At 43.8% G+C, this 15,519-nt stretch overlaps 1 protein-coding gene across 2 annotated transcripts; it reads right to left on the bottom strand.

Moving 5' to 3' along the window:
* Positions 1–2,733: 2,733 nt before the first annotated feature.
* Positions 2,734–14,563, bottom strand: kat2a (K(lysine) acetyltransferase 2A). Of its 2 annotated transcripts, none has more exons than XM_049014819.1 (18): positions 14,221–14,563; positions 13,367–13,490; positions 11,393–11,538; positions 11,036–11,125; positions 10,769–10,950; positions 9,688–9,879; positions 9,215–9,321; positions 8,886–8,999; positions 8,460–8,596; positions 8,129–8,337; positions 7,724–7,850; positions 7,399–7,509; positions 7,152–7,295; positions 6,883–6,997; positions 6,762–6,798; positions 6,549–6,615; positions 6,196–6,280; positions 2,734–6,107 (listed from the first exon to the last, which is right to left on the bottom strand). In XM_049014819.1, exons 1-18 carry the CDS (start codon positions 14,455–14,457, stop codon positions 5,914–5,916), a joined length of 2,418 nt encoding a protein of 805 aa, XP_048870776.1. In that variant the 5' UTR covers positions 14,458–14,563; the 3' UTR covers positions 2,734–5,913. The 2 variants fall into 2 exon arrangements, with proteins under 2 accessions (XP_048870776.1, XP_048870777.1); XM_049014820.1 differs by having other exon boundaries at positions 8,886–8,996; positions 14,221–14,560.
* Positions 14,564–15,519: the final 956 nt, after the last annotated feature.

Here is a 15,519-nt window from a genome sequence, read left to right as displayed (position 1 = left end):
CTGACGGCACACATAAATTGATGTCAAGTTCATGTCTAGAATTCTATCCGAAAACCTTCTGTAGACTATTGTAGGAACAGCTAATGACAACTTGAAAAGGTTTCCTTCCTTATTTTAGTACATGTCTTTCATTGACATTAACATGAGGATCCTTTGAGGGAAGCATTCTGGAGGAAACAGCTATTTTTAAAGGGAGCAAAAAACTGAAGGAGATCAGAAGAGAATCCATAATGGCCAAACAAATGTTAGTGTTGCTGTCTCTTTGTTTATCACAGTTCTTCTCAATCCTGTTCCTGGTGCCCCCCCCCCCCTTCCAGAATGTTTCCATTCCAATCCTACCTTAATCAGGCTTATATTGCCCTTTATCAGCTAATAGTGAATGTGGCAGGTTAACAGCAGTGTGGGTTGCAATGAAAACAGGGGCGTCAGAGACAGGATTGAGAACCACTGGTTTATCTCAGCATTGGTGCTGTCTCCACATAAATGGGGATAATCATCGGCACCTCAGTTGTTGCTCTTGCCCTTTCTGTTTAGCTCAGTCCGTTACACTTTCCCACAATATTGCTGAAGTCCACCTGGTTAATGACACCCACACTTGAACTTTGATCCTAGTCAAGTAATGAGAAACTGCCCCTAGTATTAAGTGAAGCTGCCCTCCTTCCCCAACATTAAAAATGCAGAATCTCATGTACCTGCAATGAGATCACAATGAAGCCTTGGTTTAACATACCTGCATCCATCTTCTAACCACTTACCATGGTTAGAGTCATGGGAGCCCTGGAGTCTTGATGCCATGCTGCAGAGGGCACAAGGCTGGCGTACACCCAGAGAAGCCTTAGCAGAACACATGCACACAGTCACATTCTGTGGGTTATTGAAAAACACAACTCAGCCTAACTACACATCAGAACATACCCAGATCCACACAGACAGAGCGGAGACAGGAGTCAAACCTCCAACACCCCGTCCCCGGTCGCATCAATGAACCACGTGCTACCCACCTTCGCATATTATGAACAGCACAATCACTCCCAAGATGCCTTTCACTGTGCCGTTGACTCAGATCATCACCACTTAGATTTTAAACTTGTATTTCCAGTAAGCATGGCAAAAAATGGCATTTAAAACACGGTGCTAAAGGCCTAATTAAGATAACCCAGAAGAATTTTCCCCAACATTTGACAAATGAAGTCTTCACCAGTTAGGCTTCCATCCTTCTGAAGTGTATAGCTCCTGCACCAATTAAATATCATCTCTAGGCTGTAGATAGTTTGTGTCCACATTTAATTACATTTTTACAGAACTGTTACAGAACCATAATAGAAACTAGAGGCATTCAGTCACTATCGTACACATTATTCATAGACATTTGACTATGGCTGGATATTACAGTAGCGGGATATATCCGCAGCAATGAAACACATCCATCCACAGTCATGTAATGTTAGTACGCTGATTTGCTATCGGATTAGAAAATGCCATGACACAAATCAACAATAAACCTGTGTGAATGCTAGGTGTATGTGAATGCTTGGTGTCACAAACAGGATGAAGATCTCACACTTTTACCGATTATTCACTGAATTTCTAGAATCCGCAATTATCACGAAACTGGCTGATTTCCACTTCTTTACAGGTCTATAAGCTTCCAGCAGGGTTGAACTGGCATTTGGAGCAAACCATTTTGGGAGTATGGGGGTGAACGCAGGAATGAGAGAGGATCACTGATTCCCATGTTAAGGAAAAACATAAATGAAATGTAATGTCATTTATTAATAAGGTTTTCATTTTGCTCCTCAGGCAATATTTTACAGAATTTCTATTTGTGTGTATGTCATGTGAATTATGGCCAAACAGCAGTTCGCACACGGTGGAAATACTCGTGAGTTTCTTCCATTCTCCACCAGAAACTCATGTCAGCAGTAGATTATTGTCTTCCGACGACACGACAGAACTATACTCGCCTCATTTTATTCTTTGTTGGGAAAATGAACATAATTCTTACACTATGAATCAATGACAGAAAATCAAACTGGTTGTCTTTATATTAGGGGTGTGCGATACGGGGGAAATATATCGCGGTTTTTTTTTTCAGACAGGATCGCGATCCAGTATTGCCACGATTCTGTCATGTTCATAATTAAGAACATTTTGTAACTTACTTAACAGTACAACCAAACTATTTCCATTATTTTTAAAATCTATAATTTTAGGTAATAATATCTAATAGAAAAATATACTGAGCAGTACCTTGTGTTTCTTTCTGAGGCGGTGAAAAGGTCCGTCGTCCTGCCATCTTTGCAAATTCAGAAAATAACTTTTGCTTGCACCGTGTTGGTTTTGGAAAATCCAAACAAGTTCCATATTACCAATATCGAATTATTTTTAGGGATCAGCTCCTTCCCGTCGTCCATGTCACTACATTCCCAAAGGGAGATTGGAAGAAATCCAAAGCACTAGCTACTGTTTGCTGTTACCGGTTTGCGGTTACCGATTGCTGTGTCGACACGGACCATAAGCTGGGGAGCATCTGTCCGAACCTTATTTCTAATCCTTTAAAAAATGTCTAAATCATATATCTAAAAAAATCCTAATCAGAACAGCATGAATGTGATAGTTAAAAGTGAATTATATGCTGACTAGCAGAAATTCTCTCCAAACATTTCACAAAACCTTTTCACATTTGTTCAATCAAGATGAACAGTAAATAGCAAGGCATTTACAAAGGCCAAGCAAGGGAAATCATACTATTTTTATTTTCTACACAAACTAGCCATGGTCATTTTTTGCACGTCTAATAAACACATTCACATAGAGATTTGAATATTAGTACAGTTCACATACGTATAGATTACTAGTTAATGCTCTTGCACATACACATCAAATCACAGCCAAACCTTGTGTAAACACAAGACGCACAGCGCTTCTCACATAGAAGTGCACCAGTGTAAACGTCACAATGGAGATGGGGAGTTTATTGCAATTATTTTCCACCGATCCATTATCAGTAACAGCTTTTATAATTAAGCTTGTGGTAGCTGGAGCCCGTCCAGGGAGGCACAGCACCCTAGTTAATATGCCAGTCCGTCCCATATAAAGCCCATATAAATTTGCATTCTTATCTGGATCACTAGTCTTTGGATTGTAGGGAGTGATTCCAAGCAACTCACTATGCTAACATGCATACAAAATGAAATAAGTCACCCGGACAATGAAAACGAGAAACACTGCAGAGGAACTCGGGACACGCTGATGTGCTTCTGTGCTCACAGACTGCGCTAAAAATGTGACTAAACGGGGATTGTGTTTCAGCTTCAATCAGTTACATCCTGCCAAAAATGAAGAAAACACTCTTCCAAATAAATGATGTAACAAATATCATTATTGAAGTTTTTTAATTGTTCCATGTCATCTGATAATAGAAGAAAATCATCATATAAAATACACTTAAAGAAAAACAAAAATAAACCAACGTCATCTAAAAAATAATAATAAAAAAAACTGTTACAATCCATAAGGTCTGACAATAGGATACAAGTGGGAGGAAAAATCACCAGTGGAGCAAAATTTCCCTAGCAGTAAATTGACCACCAGCTTTTCTGATGGGCAGATCAACAACAGTAACACTTACTATTTGTTTGAATTTTGCAAGGCAGCACTGGCTAATGTTTTGTAAATCTGTGATGGGGGGGTGGTGGGTGGGTGCTTACTGAAAAAGCAGCGATTTACCTCATTCTATACTTGTATTTCCTCATGAATATTCAGGTTTTGAAAAGTAGCACTCAGACTAAAAGTGAGGGGGAAAAAATGAATGAAAGTACAGGCAGAAAGAGGTGGTGTTTCCTTCGTATTCTTCTCCTAGACTAGGGGATGACAATGTGAACAATTCTGAAGGAGGATCCCACCAGTGCATTTTAGTTACTTAAGTGATCACACATTTGTATTAGGAGGGAGCAAAAATGTGAGCTGTCTGGAACACATGGACTGGGTTCGGAAACACTGTGCTAGACCTAGAACCCATGATTTCACAGTTATCTGAGGTAGCTTCAGCTAGAAGTCACGATGGTCTAATAGGAATGTTCCTTACTTAAACTCTTATTGGACAATCTTAACTTTCAGCTTAAGTTAACCCAGCTAATTGAGAAATCTTGCTCTGTGGACCACCCCCAGGTCCTCATACATAGTTCCTTGGCATTTCAACTAAAACAAGTTAGAGGATGTCAGCTTTATAGCCCCACTACACCAACATAAACCATGTACGCATCTCTCTACTGATACATTTGCTTTCAAGCAGAGCAGAGCAGTGTGAGGAAACACAACATGTCCATTTTACAATCACTTCACTTTTCCATGAAAATCAATGTAGAATCTGCCCCACTGCAGATTCCTCATAGCAACACCACTGAAAATGAAGAATACCATATAAAAGCACTTTATTTGCACGTACAGTGAAAAGGGGAGTAAAGTTTAACAAGTGACCGAAAACCAAACGCTTGACATTGAAGCCTTATATGGATAAACTGGAAATTTGGCTTTGAATGACATGAAGGACCTGGATATCAGCCACTGCGGGTTTTGACTCCCATTATGGTTCGTATGAACAAGACTCAGGCACAAAAGGCGAAGACAAGCAGAAAAAAACCACACACACACACACAAAAAAAACAAACATAATGCCCTTCATGTAATATGCGACAATTCTTTTTCTTAAAACTCAAGCAATAGAGACAAATGAGCAACAAATAACGTGGAGTGTAGCCTTTGTGACACTTGTAGCTTACAGTAGAGGGAATACGAAACCGAGTTATTATTAGCGCTCATAGTACAGGCCCCACTGTACGGGGTGACTCCACTGCGGTGCAGGAGAGGGGCAGCCAGTGGCACAAGGGTCCAAGAGCGAGTCAGGCCCAAATCAGACCCTCCCAATGGTACTTGAATGAAACCAAAAACAGGACCCTGAAGAGACCCACCAGAGGTTCACACTTGACACGGAACATGTACTATGTAACAGACATCATAATGCCACTTAGCTTAATATCATATTGATTAACTGTCTTAATTTGTGACTGAGCCCAGGGGCTTTGACTTTTTTTTCCACTTCTGCACTTATGCATGCTGTGTTTGCACAGCCTTGGCTAAATGTTTGTTGGTTGTACGCAAAACAGCTTCATGTGACCACTCCTTTCCCAACAGGGACCGTTGTTCATTAAAAAGGCTAAATAATAATCCATAATGCAAACGTCACAGAACAAAAAGGTTTCCACCGTATTCACCTTATTTTAAACATAGCAACTTGGTGCTGGGAACAACACAAATCTGGAGGAGCTTTCAACTCTGGGCCTGGCTGGCTCTTGACTTGACCGTAATTTTATATTAGTCTCAGCTAAAAACTGCATGAATTAAATACTTGTTTGGTGGACATTTCTCCCATTCGTGGAAAACCCAATGTGTCTTATTGGAGCAACACATGCAAAAGTAACAATATTTGCCAGGATTGTTTGTTTTAACGAAGGCGCATTTAATTCAATTACTTGATTACTACATTTACATAAAAGATCACTAAATGATTCAATAATAATAAATTAACACTTTTTCACAAGTGATAAAAAAATATAGCAAACCCTTTAAACACATTCACTCATAACATGACTGAAACCTGGCAATTATTTCAAACAGCTCAGTACTTGCTAATTAAGAGCTCAGCCAGAACAAAGCAAAACCAAAATGTGAGGCTCCGCAAACCAGAGCTGAAAGCACCTGTGCGGGAAACACTCAATCCCTACCGTCTCCTGCCACAGTAACGCTTCACATCCCACTCTTTGTTCCATAGTTCATAAGCTTCATCTGTGGTGTTCTCTTGGACCCTGCCGACCCCTCCCACAATGCATTGCTTTTGAAGGTGGTACCTCATCCTCATTTGTCAATCAAGCCGCTCTCCTTTAGCTTGAAGTAGAAGAACTTCTCCAGTGTGTTGGCACATTTGCAGTACTCGCTGTCGGGGGGGTTATACTCCCGGCAGTTGGTGATAACGCGCTGCAGGTCGGCGATGAACAACTTTTTCGTCACATAGTAACGATTCTTCAAGCGTTCTGTCATGGTTTTCAAATCTGGGGGGGGAGAAGAGGAGCCTCCAGTGAGAATGCCGATCTAGCTGTCCAAGACCACAGGAAGCAGAGAAACTTCCATCAGACTTACCGATGGGAAAGCGAATGATTTCATAGTAATCTGGAGCTTCGGCTTTCTTCACCGGCTCCATGAAGGGCCAGGCGTCTGGGTGAGTCTACATTTAAACAAGGTCATGGTTCAAGGTCATGCAGAGACATTAATACCAATGTTTAGAAATGAGGTGTTTGGTGACCCACTGGGTTGGTTTCTGAAATGGTTGTATTAGTCCAAGTGAAAAATATGAAAGAAATAAGCAAACAGAAACAGTGGGTCAACATCTAGTTGCCGAGTGTGAAACACGATGCTGGCATTAATGAGCGAATGAAGTACATTTATGTCCTGGCACTGACCAAACCATCAGACACTTAAAGATAGATTCTTACCTTAATCTGTGCCAGCAGGTTTTTCAGAATATTATATAAGAGATCAGGGTCTTTCAACTCCTTGCTACTACAGATGGGGAAAGAGATTTACGAGAACGTGTCTTTATGGAGTAAGATTATTACGTGAAAGGTGTTCGAAAACACAACTCGAAGTTTTGCTTCATCTGCCAGTATCATGAACGTTATTCTTATTGCTACTTCAACGAGACTCACCACTTATCCCTCCCGCTGGGCTTCCATCCAGCTTCACCTGCGGAGAGACAGACGGCCCCTGTGAAACTTCATACCTGGCCTGCAGTCTACAGGCTGCAGAGACAGAGGAGCAGGAACATACGGATTCCAGGGATGCTCTCCACCGGGATCTGCCGCACACCCTCCTTGAAGCACGTCAGGCCCGGATAGACCCTCCTGATCTGACTCTGCTTCCTTTCAATGAGCTTCTTTATAATCTGAGAATGGGATTTGGTGCCACCTCAGTACTCAGACACCACACCCCAGCCAAAGCGGCAGCTCAGCCAACTTTGACGGCTACATCACTTAGGACATTTGGATTCCTGACTGAAAATTCATGAAAACGTGCGCAGCCACGACAGCGATATTCACCTCCTTCTGTCTCTTGATGATGTGAGAGAGTTCTGTGTAGGGGATTCGGGGATTGAGCTCGCACTCCATCAGAGTCGCCCCCTCATAATCCTTAATATAGCCCAGGTAGCGGCTCTTTGGCACCTTAATATCTTTGGAAAAGCCCTGTCAAAGCACAAGGTCACGACAGAAGACGTCACACCAAGAGGCGGCAGTGGAAACAGGAAGTGCGTGAGCCATTTCATTGCAGATGGGCCGGACTGCGTACTTGTTTCTTGAAGTAGCCAATGGCGTATTCGTCGGCGTACGTGAGGAAGTACAGTATGCCATGCTTGATGTGATACTCCTTCAGATGGTTCATCAGGTGAGTGCCGTAACCCTGAATCCACAAAAAAAGCATTAATACAGAACCTCCCAGGCAGCCTAGAGGAAAATTCATCATTGATCTTTGTGACGGACCTCTTATTCTCCATCACTATTTAACCAAACGATTAAATTGCCAACTACAGACAGACAGAGCATTTCTGGAATGTGGTCAAACAGCTATGATTTGGGTTCCGTTTCAGAGGGGCGGCTCACGGACAGCAGCATACCTTGACCTGCTCGTTAGATGTAACTGCACAGAAGACTATTTCAGTGAAACCTTGGGTGGGGAACATCCTAAAGCAGATCCCCCCGATAACACGTCCGTCCTTGATGAGGGCCAGCGTCTTGTGCTTCCTGAGTAAACGACATCGGTTTGCATTACAGGAACTGTGAAAGCCATAAACCTTTCCTTTTAATTAGCAGGCAAAGCACTTTGCTTAATATCTGGGAACCTGAGAGAGATCTTCAATACTTAAAGTGACTTGTACAATTGCCTTTGCACAGAAAACAGACACTTCTTGGCATAAATGCCAGGGTGCCCGTTTCCCAGTACAAACGCAGTTTCGACGTCAGAGTCAAAAGCTGGACGGCACTCAGGAAACAGCTGGATTCTCGGGCTGTGTCACACTCACGGATCAAACACCAGCCTGGTGATGTACTCCTTAGGCATGCGGGGAAGCTGGTGGGAGAAGACGTTCTGCAGGCCCACCAGCCACATCAGGATCCTCTTATTGGATTTCTGGGAGAGCGAGTTGCCGATGACGTGGAACTCGATGATGCCGCGCCTCTCCTCCAGCCGGGCAGTCTCATCCCGCGCCGCGTTTGCCGACAGCAGGCTTGTCTGGGAGTGGTGGAGATTTTGCAGTGCATGCATCAGCCCCCAGCCACCTCTGCAGGTGCATCTCTGCCACTCTATTGCCATGTTCACATACATTTAGAATGACAACGTCCCGTCATACCTACCTCCGGCCCCAGCATGGCAGCAGGGTCGGTGATGGTCATCATGACCTCGTTCACCAGCTCCATGGGGATATCTCCCATCACGCGGATTCTCTTGGCATCTTCTAGAGTCAGTGCCTCTGGAAGCCTCCTCTTCTCACCTGGAGGACATCGGCACTCTGAGATGCTGGATCCGCCAACAATTGCACCACGTTCAAAATCTCTTAGGTCATTAGCCGTGCTAATTCTTAGCCAAGTGTAAAGGAACCTTGCTGAAAATTTTCCTATTCATTGCCCTGGCATTAAACGGCATTTCACATGATTTCTTTTCACAAAAGCGGTTCAGGATACCAAAAACGGGAGAAAGTCGAAAGCCCTGGTTAACTAGAACACAGTCAAAGGAGCATTTCTCCAAAATGACATAAGTTTTACCAGATTATTTCTGCATACCTGGCATGGGCTCCGAGACACCAGAATCCAGACTAGCGCTGCCCAGAGAACAGGAGTTGCTGCTGTTTTTGGTGAAGGAAGGGGTGCCCGATACGGACGCGGGGCTGATCACTGCTGTGCAGCACAGACATACACCACGACCACAAAGGTAGAGCCATTAGCCACACTCAGACCATCTACTCCATGCTATACTAAACGATACTAGGCTTTACATTTTCTCCGTATTCTGATCATTTCCAGAGTATGGAAAAATAAACCAATGCATTTAAACACTGGTTACCAAGGCATTAAAAATGTGTAGAGGAGGTCATTTGGGGGCGTGACCTCACCCGTCTGGTGCCCAATCTGCCCTCCTTCTGAGGCGGGCATGGTGAAGTCTGCGTCCCAGATGGGCGAATTCTCCCCATAGATCTCCTCCTCCAGCATGGAAAGGAACCTGCAGAAGGGAAGCCCACACATTATCACCCCCCCGCAATTGGCGGCCATATCACTGCCACTCCCGTCTCTGCTAGACAAATGGTTTGTTATTATTTTTAAATCAAAGATGCAGGGAACAGCATTTGGAGGCTAGAGATACACCCTTCCCCCCCCGCCTGGCCACAACAGCCCGGCACAGCCTGTTCTCAGCCGAAATGACTGCCGGCAGAGAACTTTATTCAGTGCAATGGAATTCGGAGTGGAGAGTGCAGCACACGCTGGGATCTTGCGGGGGAGGAGGAGAATCACCGGCCCCCTTCTCCACTCTGTCCTGACAGTGATGTAAGGAGACAGTGGAGTAACCAGGGTGGGGTGTTATATTTACTTGGGGAAATGTGTGAGGATGAGAGTTCGCTTCTCAGGCAGCAGCTTGTCCTTCTCGGTGCGGAACTTCTCCAGCAACTGGCGCCGCGTGACGGTGAAGATGGACTTGAGAAGGCTGCGGCCGAACACCTGCGTGGTCTCGTAGCGCGGCAGGCTGTCGTTGCACTGCGGGATGTGGCAGTAACACAGCCACCTGTGCCGTGGACACACTGCATCACTCGCCATACCGGCACCCCGAAGAAAGAAAACGGCATCCAATAATACTACTAACGTGCTACTTTGTGTTTGTGATTCCTGACTGATGCTGGACAATGTGACTGACCAATGTTGCTTGGAAACTTTCCCATTGATATTTGAATTTAGTGATCAGTGGTCATTGTTGACACACCACGGCACTCAGTGCACAACAACAAAATGTGTCCTCTGCATGTAACCCATATGTGACAATGTGACATAGCAGGGGGCAGCTAATTCAGGGCCCGGGGAGCAGTGCTTGGGGGCGGTACCTTGCTCAGGGTACCTCAGTGGTGCCTTGCTGGTCAGGGATTTGAACCTATAATCTTTCAATTACAAGTGCGCTTCCATAACCATTAATCACTAAATTAAATTAATTAGCCACCACTACCCACATTATACTGTGTAACAAATCTCTATTTGAAAATCTTACATCGGCAGTGGGCAACATTTTGCGATCATGCAGATCCAGATGAGTAGCCCTAAAGCGAAATGGTCACTAAGCGACAATCACGGTGTATGTGCTTACAACTTAGCTTCAGCCTTCCATACTCAGTTTCTTTTATACTTCATCAAGAGTACATTTTTAACATTTACTACATTCTATTTCAAATATCTCCCACTCCGGCGTGCTATTGTCAGATGTATGAAATTTGGTTGTAAATGCACACATTGGTCACAATATTAATTTTTTTTCTTACAGTCTTATTTGCAAATCTTCACTAACTGAGGTAAATCACAAAGCAAGGAGTGGCTGTACTTAAAAGTAGACGCGAATGAACATGCACACACTTGCTGTCCCACCAGCTAACAGGCGTCACAGCACGGACCTCGCGACGACACACTACCTGGTGTAGTTCACTTTATAGGCCGTGCTGTCATCTTTCTGGGAGCGCTGGCGGAACTGCGACGGTGTCTCCAGCTTCCAGTAGTTAAGGCACAGCAGGAACATCTTGGATAGCTCGACCATCGTCTGCCTCTCCTTGGGCGCCAGGTGGCTGAACTTGTACTGCACGAAGTTCAGCACTCCCTAAGAGATTACGCAGCAGCGTCACCACAGCAACAACTATGACATCAGACCCGCTACCACGTGAGCATCCGGACTGCCGCTTCACCTGCTCGATGTTGGGCTTCTCAAAGGGGGGGCTGCCCAGGGACCCTTCCACTATGGGCTTACTCATCTGCAGGATGCACTTCCTGAGTAACTGGGAGTGTGAGGAAAGTATGAGTCAACAAAGTAAAAAAGAAAAGAAAAAAAATCTTAAATAAGATGAACTTTATCATGGCTGCTCTGGATGCTTCAATAAATTTGCTGGATACCACTGTCCCTTACACTCTAAAATAAGCCAAAAAACATTGAGAGGCATCATCCCAAACATTAGAAAGACACGTGAGCAGAACCAAGTACTGGGAAGTACAAATCTGTGTGTCACATGACAAACCATAAACGTGCAAGGGTAGGCAACACAAACCTTGAAGAGGTAGAAGTACACCTGTTTGGTGTCAGTGTCTTCCTCCTTGTGGACAGACATAAACAGGTTCTCCACATCCACCACCATCCCCAGAAGCCGGTTGATCTCCTCCTCTGACACGTTCTCCAGGTGTGACACGTGTTCCGCTGGGAACAGGGTGGTAAAAGGCGATGAGAGATTAGGTACTGAAACACGGTGCTGTAACATGGACCAACACCTTGTTTTCTGACTTACAGAGAAACTGTGGGCCCAGTCTAGTTCAAGCCAAAACTGGCAGAAGGATAAGTACTTAAAAAATTAAACTGGAATCATATGAAAACAGCAACTAAAGTCCATCCATCTCCAAGCTACTTATCCAGTAGGGGGCTGTGGAGAGTATGGAGGCTACCCCAGGCAGGCTACTCCCAGGATGAGATGCCAGTCCACAGAAGGGCAAGCACTCAGACACCACAGGCAATTCAGAGACACCTTTTAGCCTAACAGGAGGACTTTGGACTGCAGGAGGAAACCAGAATAAAACATAGGATGAATGTGCAAAACCCAGAGCAACGTTTTCATCCACTGAGCCATGTTACAATGTGGACAAAATGTAACAAATGCTAAGGACATGATTATTATTTAGGGTGTAAATTGTAGTCTTTACCATGATATGATTCGATTTCGCAATGCAGCAATTCAATATCTCATGATATTTTAAATGTTACTCTGACATAATACGATTCCACAATACATGATCAATATTTTCGCCTTACTTTCACTAGTGAAACATAAGCTGATTTAGCATATTTGACTTAAAAAAAACCTTAAAAACATCTAATATATTCTGTTATTAAAATGAAATGTCTCAAAAACACAAAAAATGCCTGCACGAGAAACATTCCGTCTTATATTTGTACTTTAAAAACAAAACTTTTTGGATACATATAGCTTACTCTCTGAAAACGTAATACAGCTGTGCAAAATTACATGAAATGTACTGTAATGCATTGGTTTCTACTCTCTGTTAAGGTGATTAAATAATATGTGACCCGTTGCCACGAAATGAGTCTTAAGTCGCACTGGTAGAACTGCACCCATAAGACCCATTTCGTGGTGATGGGTCACATATTGTGGCCATAACAATCAACATATTGACTAGAATTGATGATTGTTTTACCCCTAATTATTATACTGGCTAAAATGTACATTGGGGTTAAGTTTAAAAACATACACATTCAAACTAATCCATCTGTTGTCCATAACTTGCAAAGGTCCTCAGTGAACCAACCAATCACATATTATCATACACTAATTCAGAAACCTAACGTGCATGCATTTTGCCTTGGGAGTTTACTTGCAGGACACCCACATGATCTTAGGAAGATCATGCAAACCTCGTACACTAAAGGAGTGAAGGTCTGAGGTCAAAGGTCATGGGAGGCAGGCTGGCCAGCCGGACACGACCCTTCATAATATGCAGTATTGGGCACATGCCTAATTTTAGGTGATGGTAAAAAAATGAATTCACCCACATTTGATAAAACCATTACTGGGGGATTTTTTACACGACTCAGAACAGGTGCAGACAAACTTACAGCAGCTGCTGTTAAAGCCTCGTATAATTAGTTGTTTGTATGTATTGGACCCACAAGGTTTCACACAGCATTTAAGAGCAGCGCAAGTTAAAGAACCGCTAGTTCAGATTAACAGCTTGTATTATGAAACAGGGATCATAACGCTGGGAGCCTGAACATTTTTGGGAATGCTGAAATATCCCGAACAATATCAGCAACACAGATAGTAAACTCAAAATTGTCATTTTAATGTTAGCATAAAAACTGTAAAAGGAAACCCAATCAGTCTTAAAAAAAAATCTAAACCATCTCCAAAAATGACAGCGGAAGAGAATAAATGGGCGTTTCCCAAAGCCGAAAGGGAGCCCCCACACCTCCATCAGCACCACAAAGAGCCGACATCACAACATTATCGAAGTACCCAGGGCATGTCCGCAGCTCCGGCAGGGCTCGCTCAAGCTGGCTGCCTGCTGCTGCAGGTCCAGCCGGGTGGCAGTCGGCGGGTGAGGGTTCTTCCACCCATTACACTTACAAGTATCATTGGCCTGAAAGAGGAAAAAGAGGTTGCTGCAGCTGCGATTTAACCATAGGACAGACGCACACAAAACACACCATCTTTTTCGACTGAAGCATACATTTAATTCCACAACCTGTGATCAATAACGATTTATGACATATTCCTTCAGGAAAGCAGAATATTTACAGTCGTCACAGAACTTCCATATGATACCCAAGGAGCCGGTTGTCCAAAACAAACTATAAATGTTTGCCTATACGCAAATATTAAAGCACACTTCTGAAAAACAAATAAATTATATTCTGTCTTCGGTAATCGATGGATATATGAGATGCCAATACGGAAATGGCGCTGTAATCTTGTATTTATTCATCGTGTTATTTAACTGATTTAAGGTTGGCAACCAAAAAAAGGATCCGAATTTCCTGCGATTTAAGACGTGAATAAAAGATAGACAGATACAATTGCATCGTAACTATCCGCGTATCAGCCCGTACTGAATCTCTATGTATTTTGCATCAGCAGCTGCTATACTTTTGTTTATAACCGGAGCTAGCTATAGGCACGTGTTTTCTCTGCTCAAAACCACGCATGCATATTGATCAATTAGTTCGAATAACTGGCCGATAAATACATGTTTAAAAGTTAGCATGCAAGTTTCTGTGCTGCGTTCGGCTGGGGCTGTGTCCCGGGCGTCTTCGGGTGGGGGCCGCTTTTTCCCGGCAGCTCTCCTTGCGCCACTAAACAGGGCAGGTTACCTTGCAAGCAGAAAACACTCCCAGCTTTTCCAGCTTCTTGGCCCGCGGAAAAGCACGGACCTGCGCTTTCTTCTGGCTGGCGCGCTGCTGCTGGCTCAGACCCGGCCTGGCCGGATCACTATTGCCGGACCCGGATCCAGAGCCGGAGCCCGAGCTGGCGTTCGAACCAACCGTCATGCTGGCCTGGTTCTGCTGAAGCCGGGGCTGTGGGGAGGCCTGCGCCGCCGGGTCCGCCATGACGCCCGTCCGTAACTACTCCCCTTTTTTTTGGAAGCGACGAAGTTTATTGATGTTTCAGCTTCGTCGCGCGGGGGAAGCCGGCGTGCCTGAAGAGGTGTCTTCTGGGTATTGTAGTTTTCTACGTTCAAATCATTGCGGAAGCCTCGTGAAATCTGTAGTTTCTTTTGAATGAAGAATTCATTATAATCTGATACTGTCAGTGCCCCATTTTTTGGATGGCAATGTTTAACTCGTCATTACACCGATTTGTGTATTTTTAACAATCCTCGCAAATGTACGTTTTTCCTCTTTGTTAAACAAACATGTTGTGCACAGGACTTGAGACTTTTTTTAAGCTTTCATATCAAAGTGTTTTACTCACTTTTTGGTTCAGCAGTGGAACTGAGATTCAAAATAAGAATGACACGTGTATCATCTGTGGTTTTCGTCAAATATCAACTAGTGCTGAAGGTGGAAGTGTGCGGAAACCAACTTAGGTGCTGTAATATTGGCATTACACTACTGTATGGCCTGTAAACGCCTGCAAAGAGTGGTGAAGAATGCGGAGAAGATCATCAGGACTCCGCTGCCCTCTTTGCAGAGTAGCTACCACCACAGAGTCCAGAGGAGAGCTGCGTCCATCCTCAAAGACCCCCACACCCCCAACACGGAGGGGATGGAGGTACAGAAATGTGAAACCTAGAACCTCCCGACTCAACTCCTTCTTCCCCACTGCCACCAGACTCCTTAACAGCCGACAGGAGTAGGATCATCACCTACCTCATACTGTAATTTCTTTGCACATTAAACTCTTTAGCACATTACACTTCAAAGTATTTCCTATTTTTCTATTATATTGTACCTCAGCATTTCGTGTGGACAGCAGAGACAGAATTTCATTGCACAGAGAAATGCACTTTTCTACTGTACATATGACAATAAACGCTTTGAATCCTGAATTACTGATGTAAAGGGATGTAGGAATTACCGTCTCGTATCACACCCCCAATCCCTCTACTCCTTCCAGTTTCATGGACAAAATATTTTATATATTTGGAAATAATCACCGCTTAAATTACA

Source organism: Brienomyrus brachyistius, chromosome 5 (genome assembly GCF_023856365.1).
Source record: "Brienomyrus brachyistius isolate T26 chromosome 5, BBRACH_0.4, whole genome shotgun sequence".
NCBI classification, from domain to species: Eukaryota; Metazoa; Chordata; class Actinopteri; order Osteoglossiformes; family Mormyridae; genus Brienomyrus; species Brienomyrus brachyistius.
Note: the sequence above shows the minus strand (reverse complement) of the source record. Positions and strands in the feature narration are given on the sequence as shown.

Excerpts from the sequence above, each read along its gene's own strand:
- kat2a (XM_049014819.1), bottom strand. The coding sequence starts at position 14,457 with ATGGCGGACCCGGCGGCGCAGGCCTCCCCACAGCCCCGGCTTCAGCAG. Across the intron at positions 13,491-14,220 it reads GAGTGTTTTCTGCTTGCAAG|GCCAATGATACTTGTAAGTG; the intron begins GTAACCTGCCCT and ends TTCCTCTTTCAG. Across the intron at positions 10,951-11,035 it reads AGAAGCCCAACATCGAGCAG|GGAGTGCTGAACTTCGTGCA; the intron begins GTGAAGCGGCAG and ends GTAATCTCTTAG.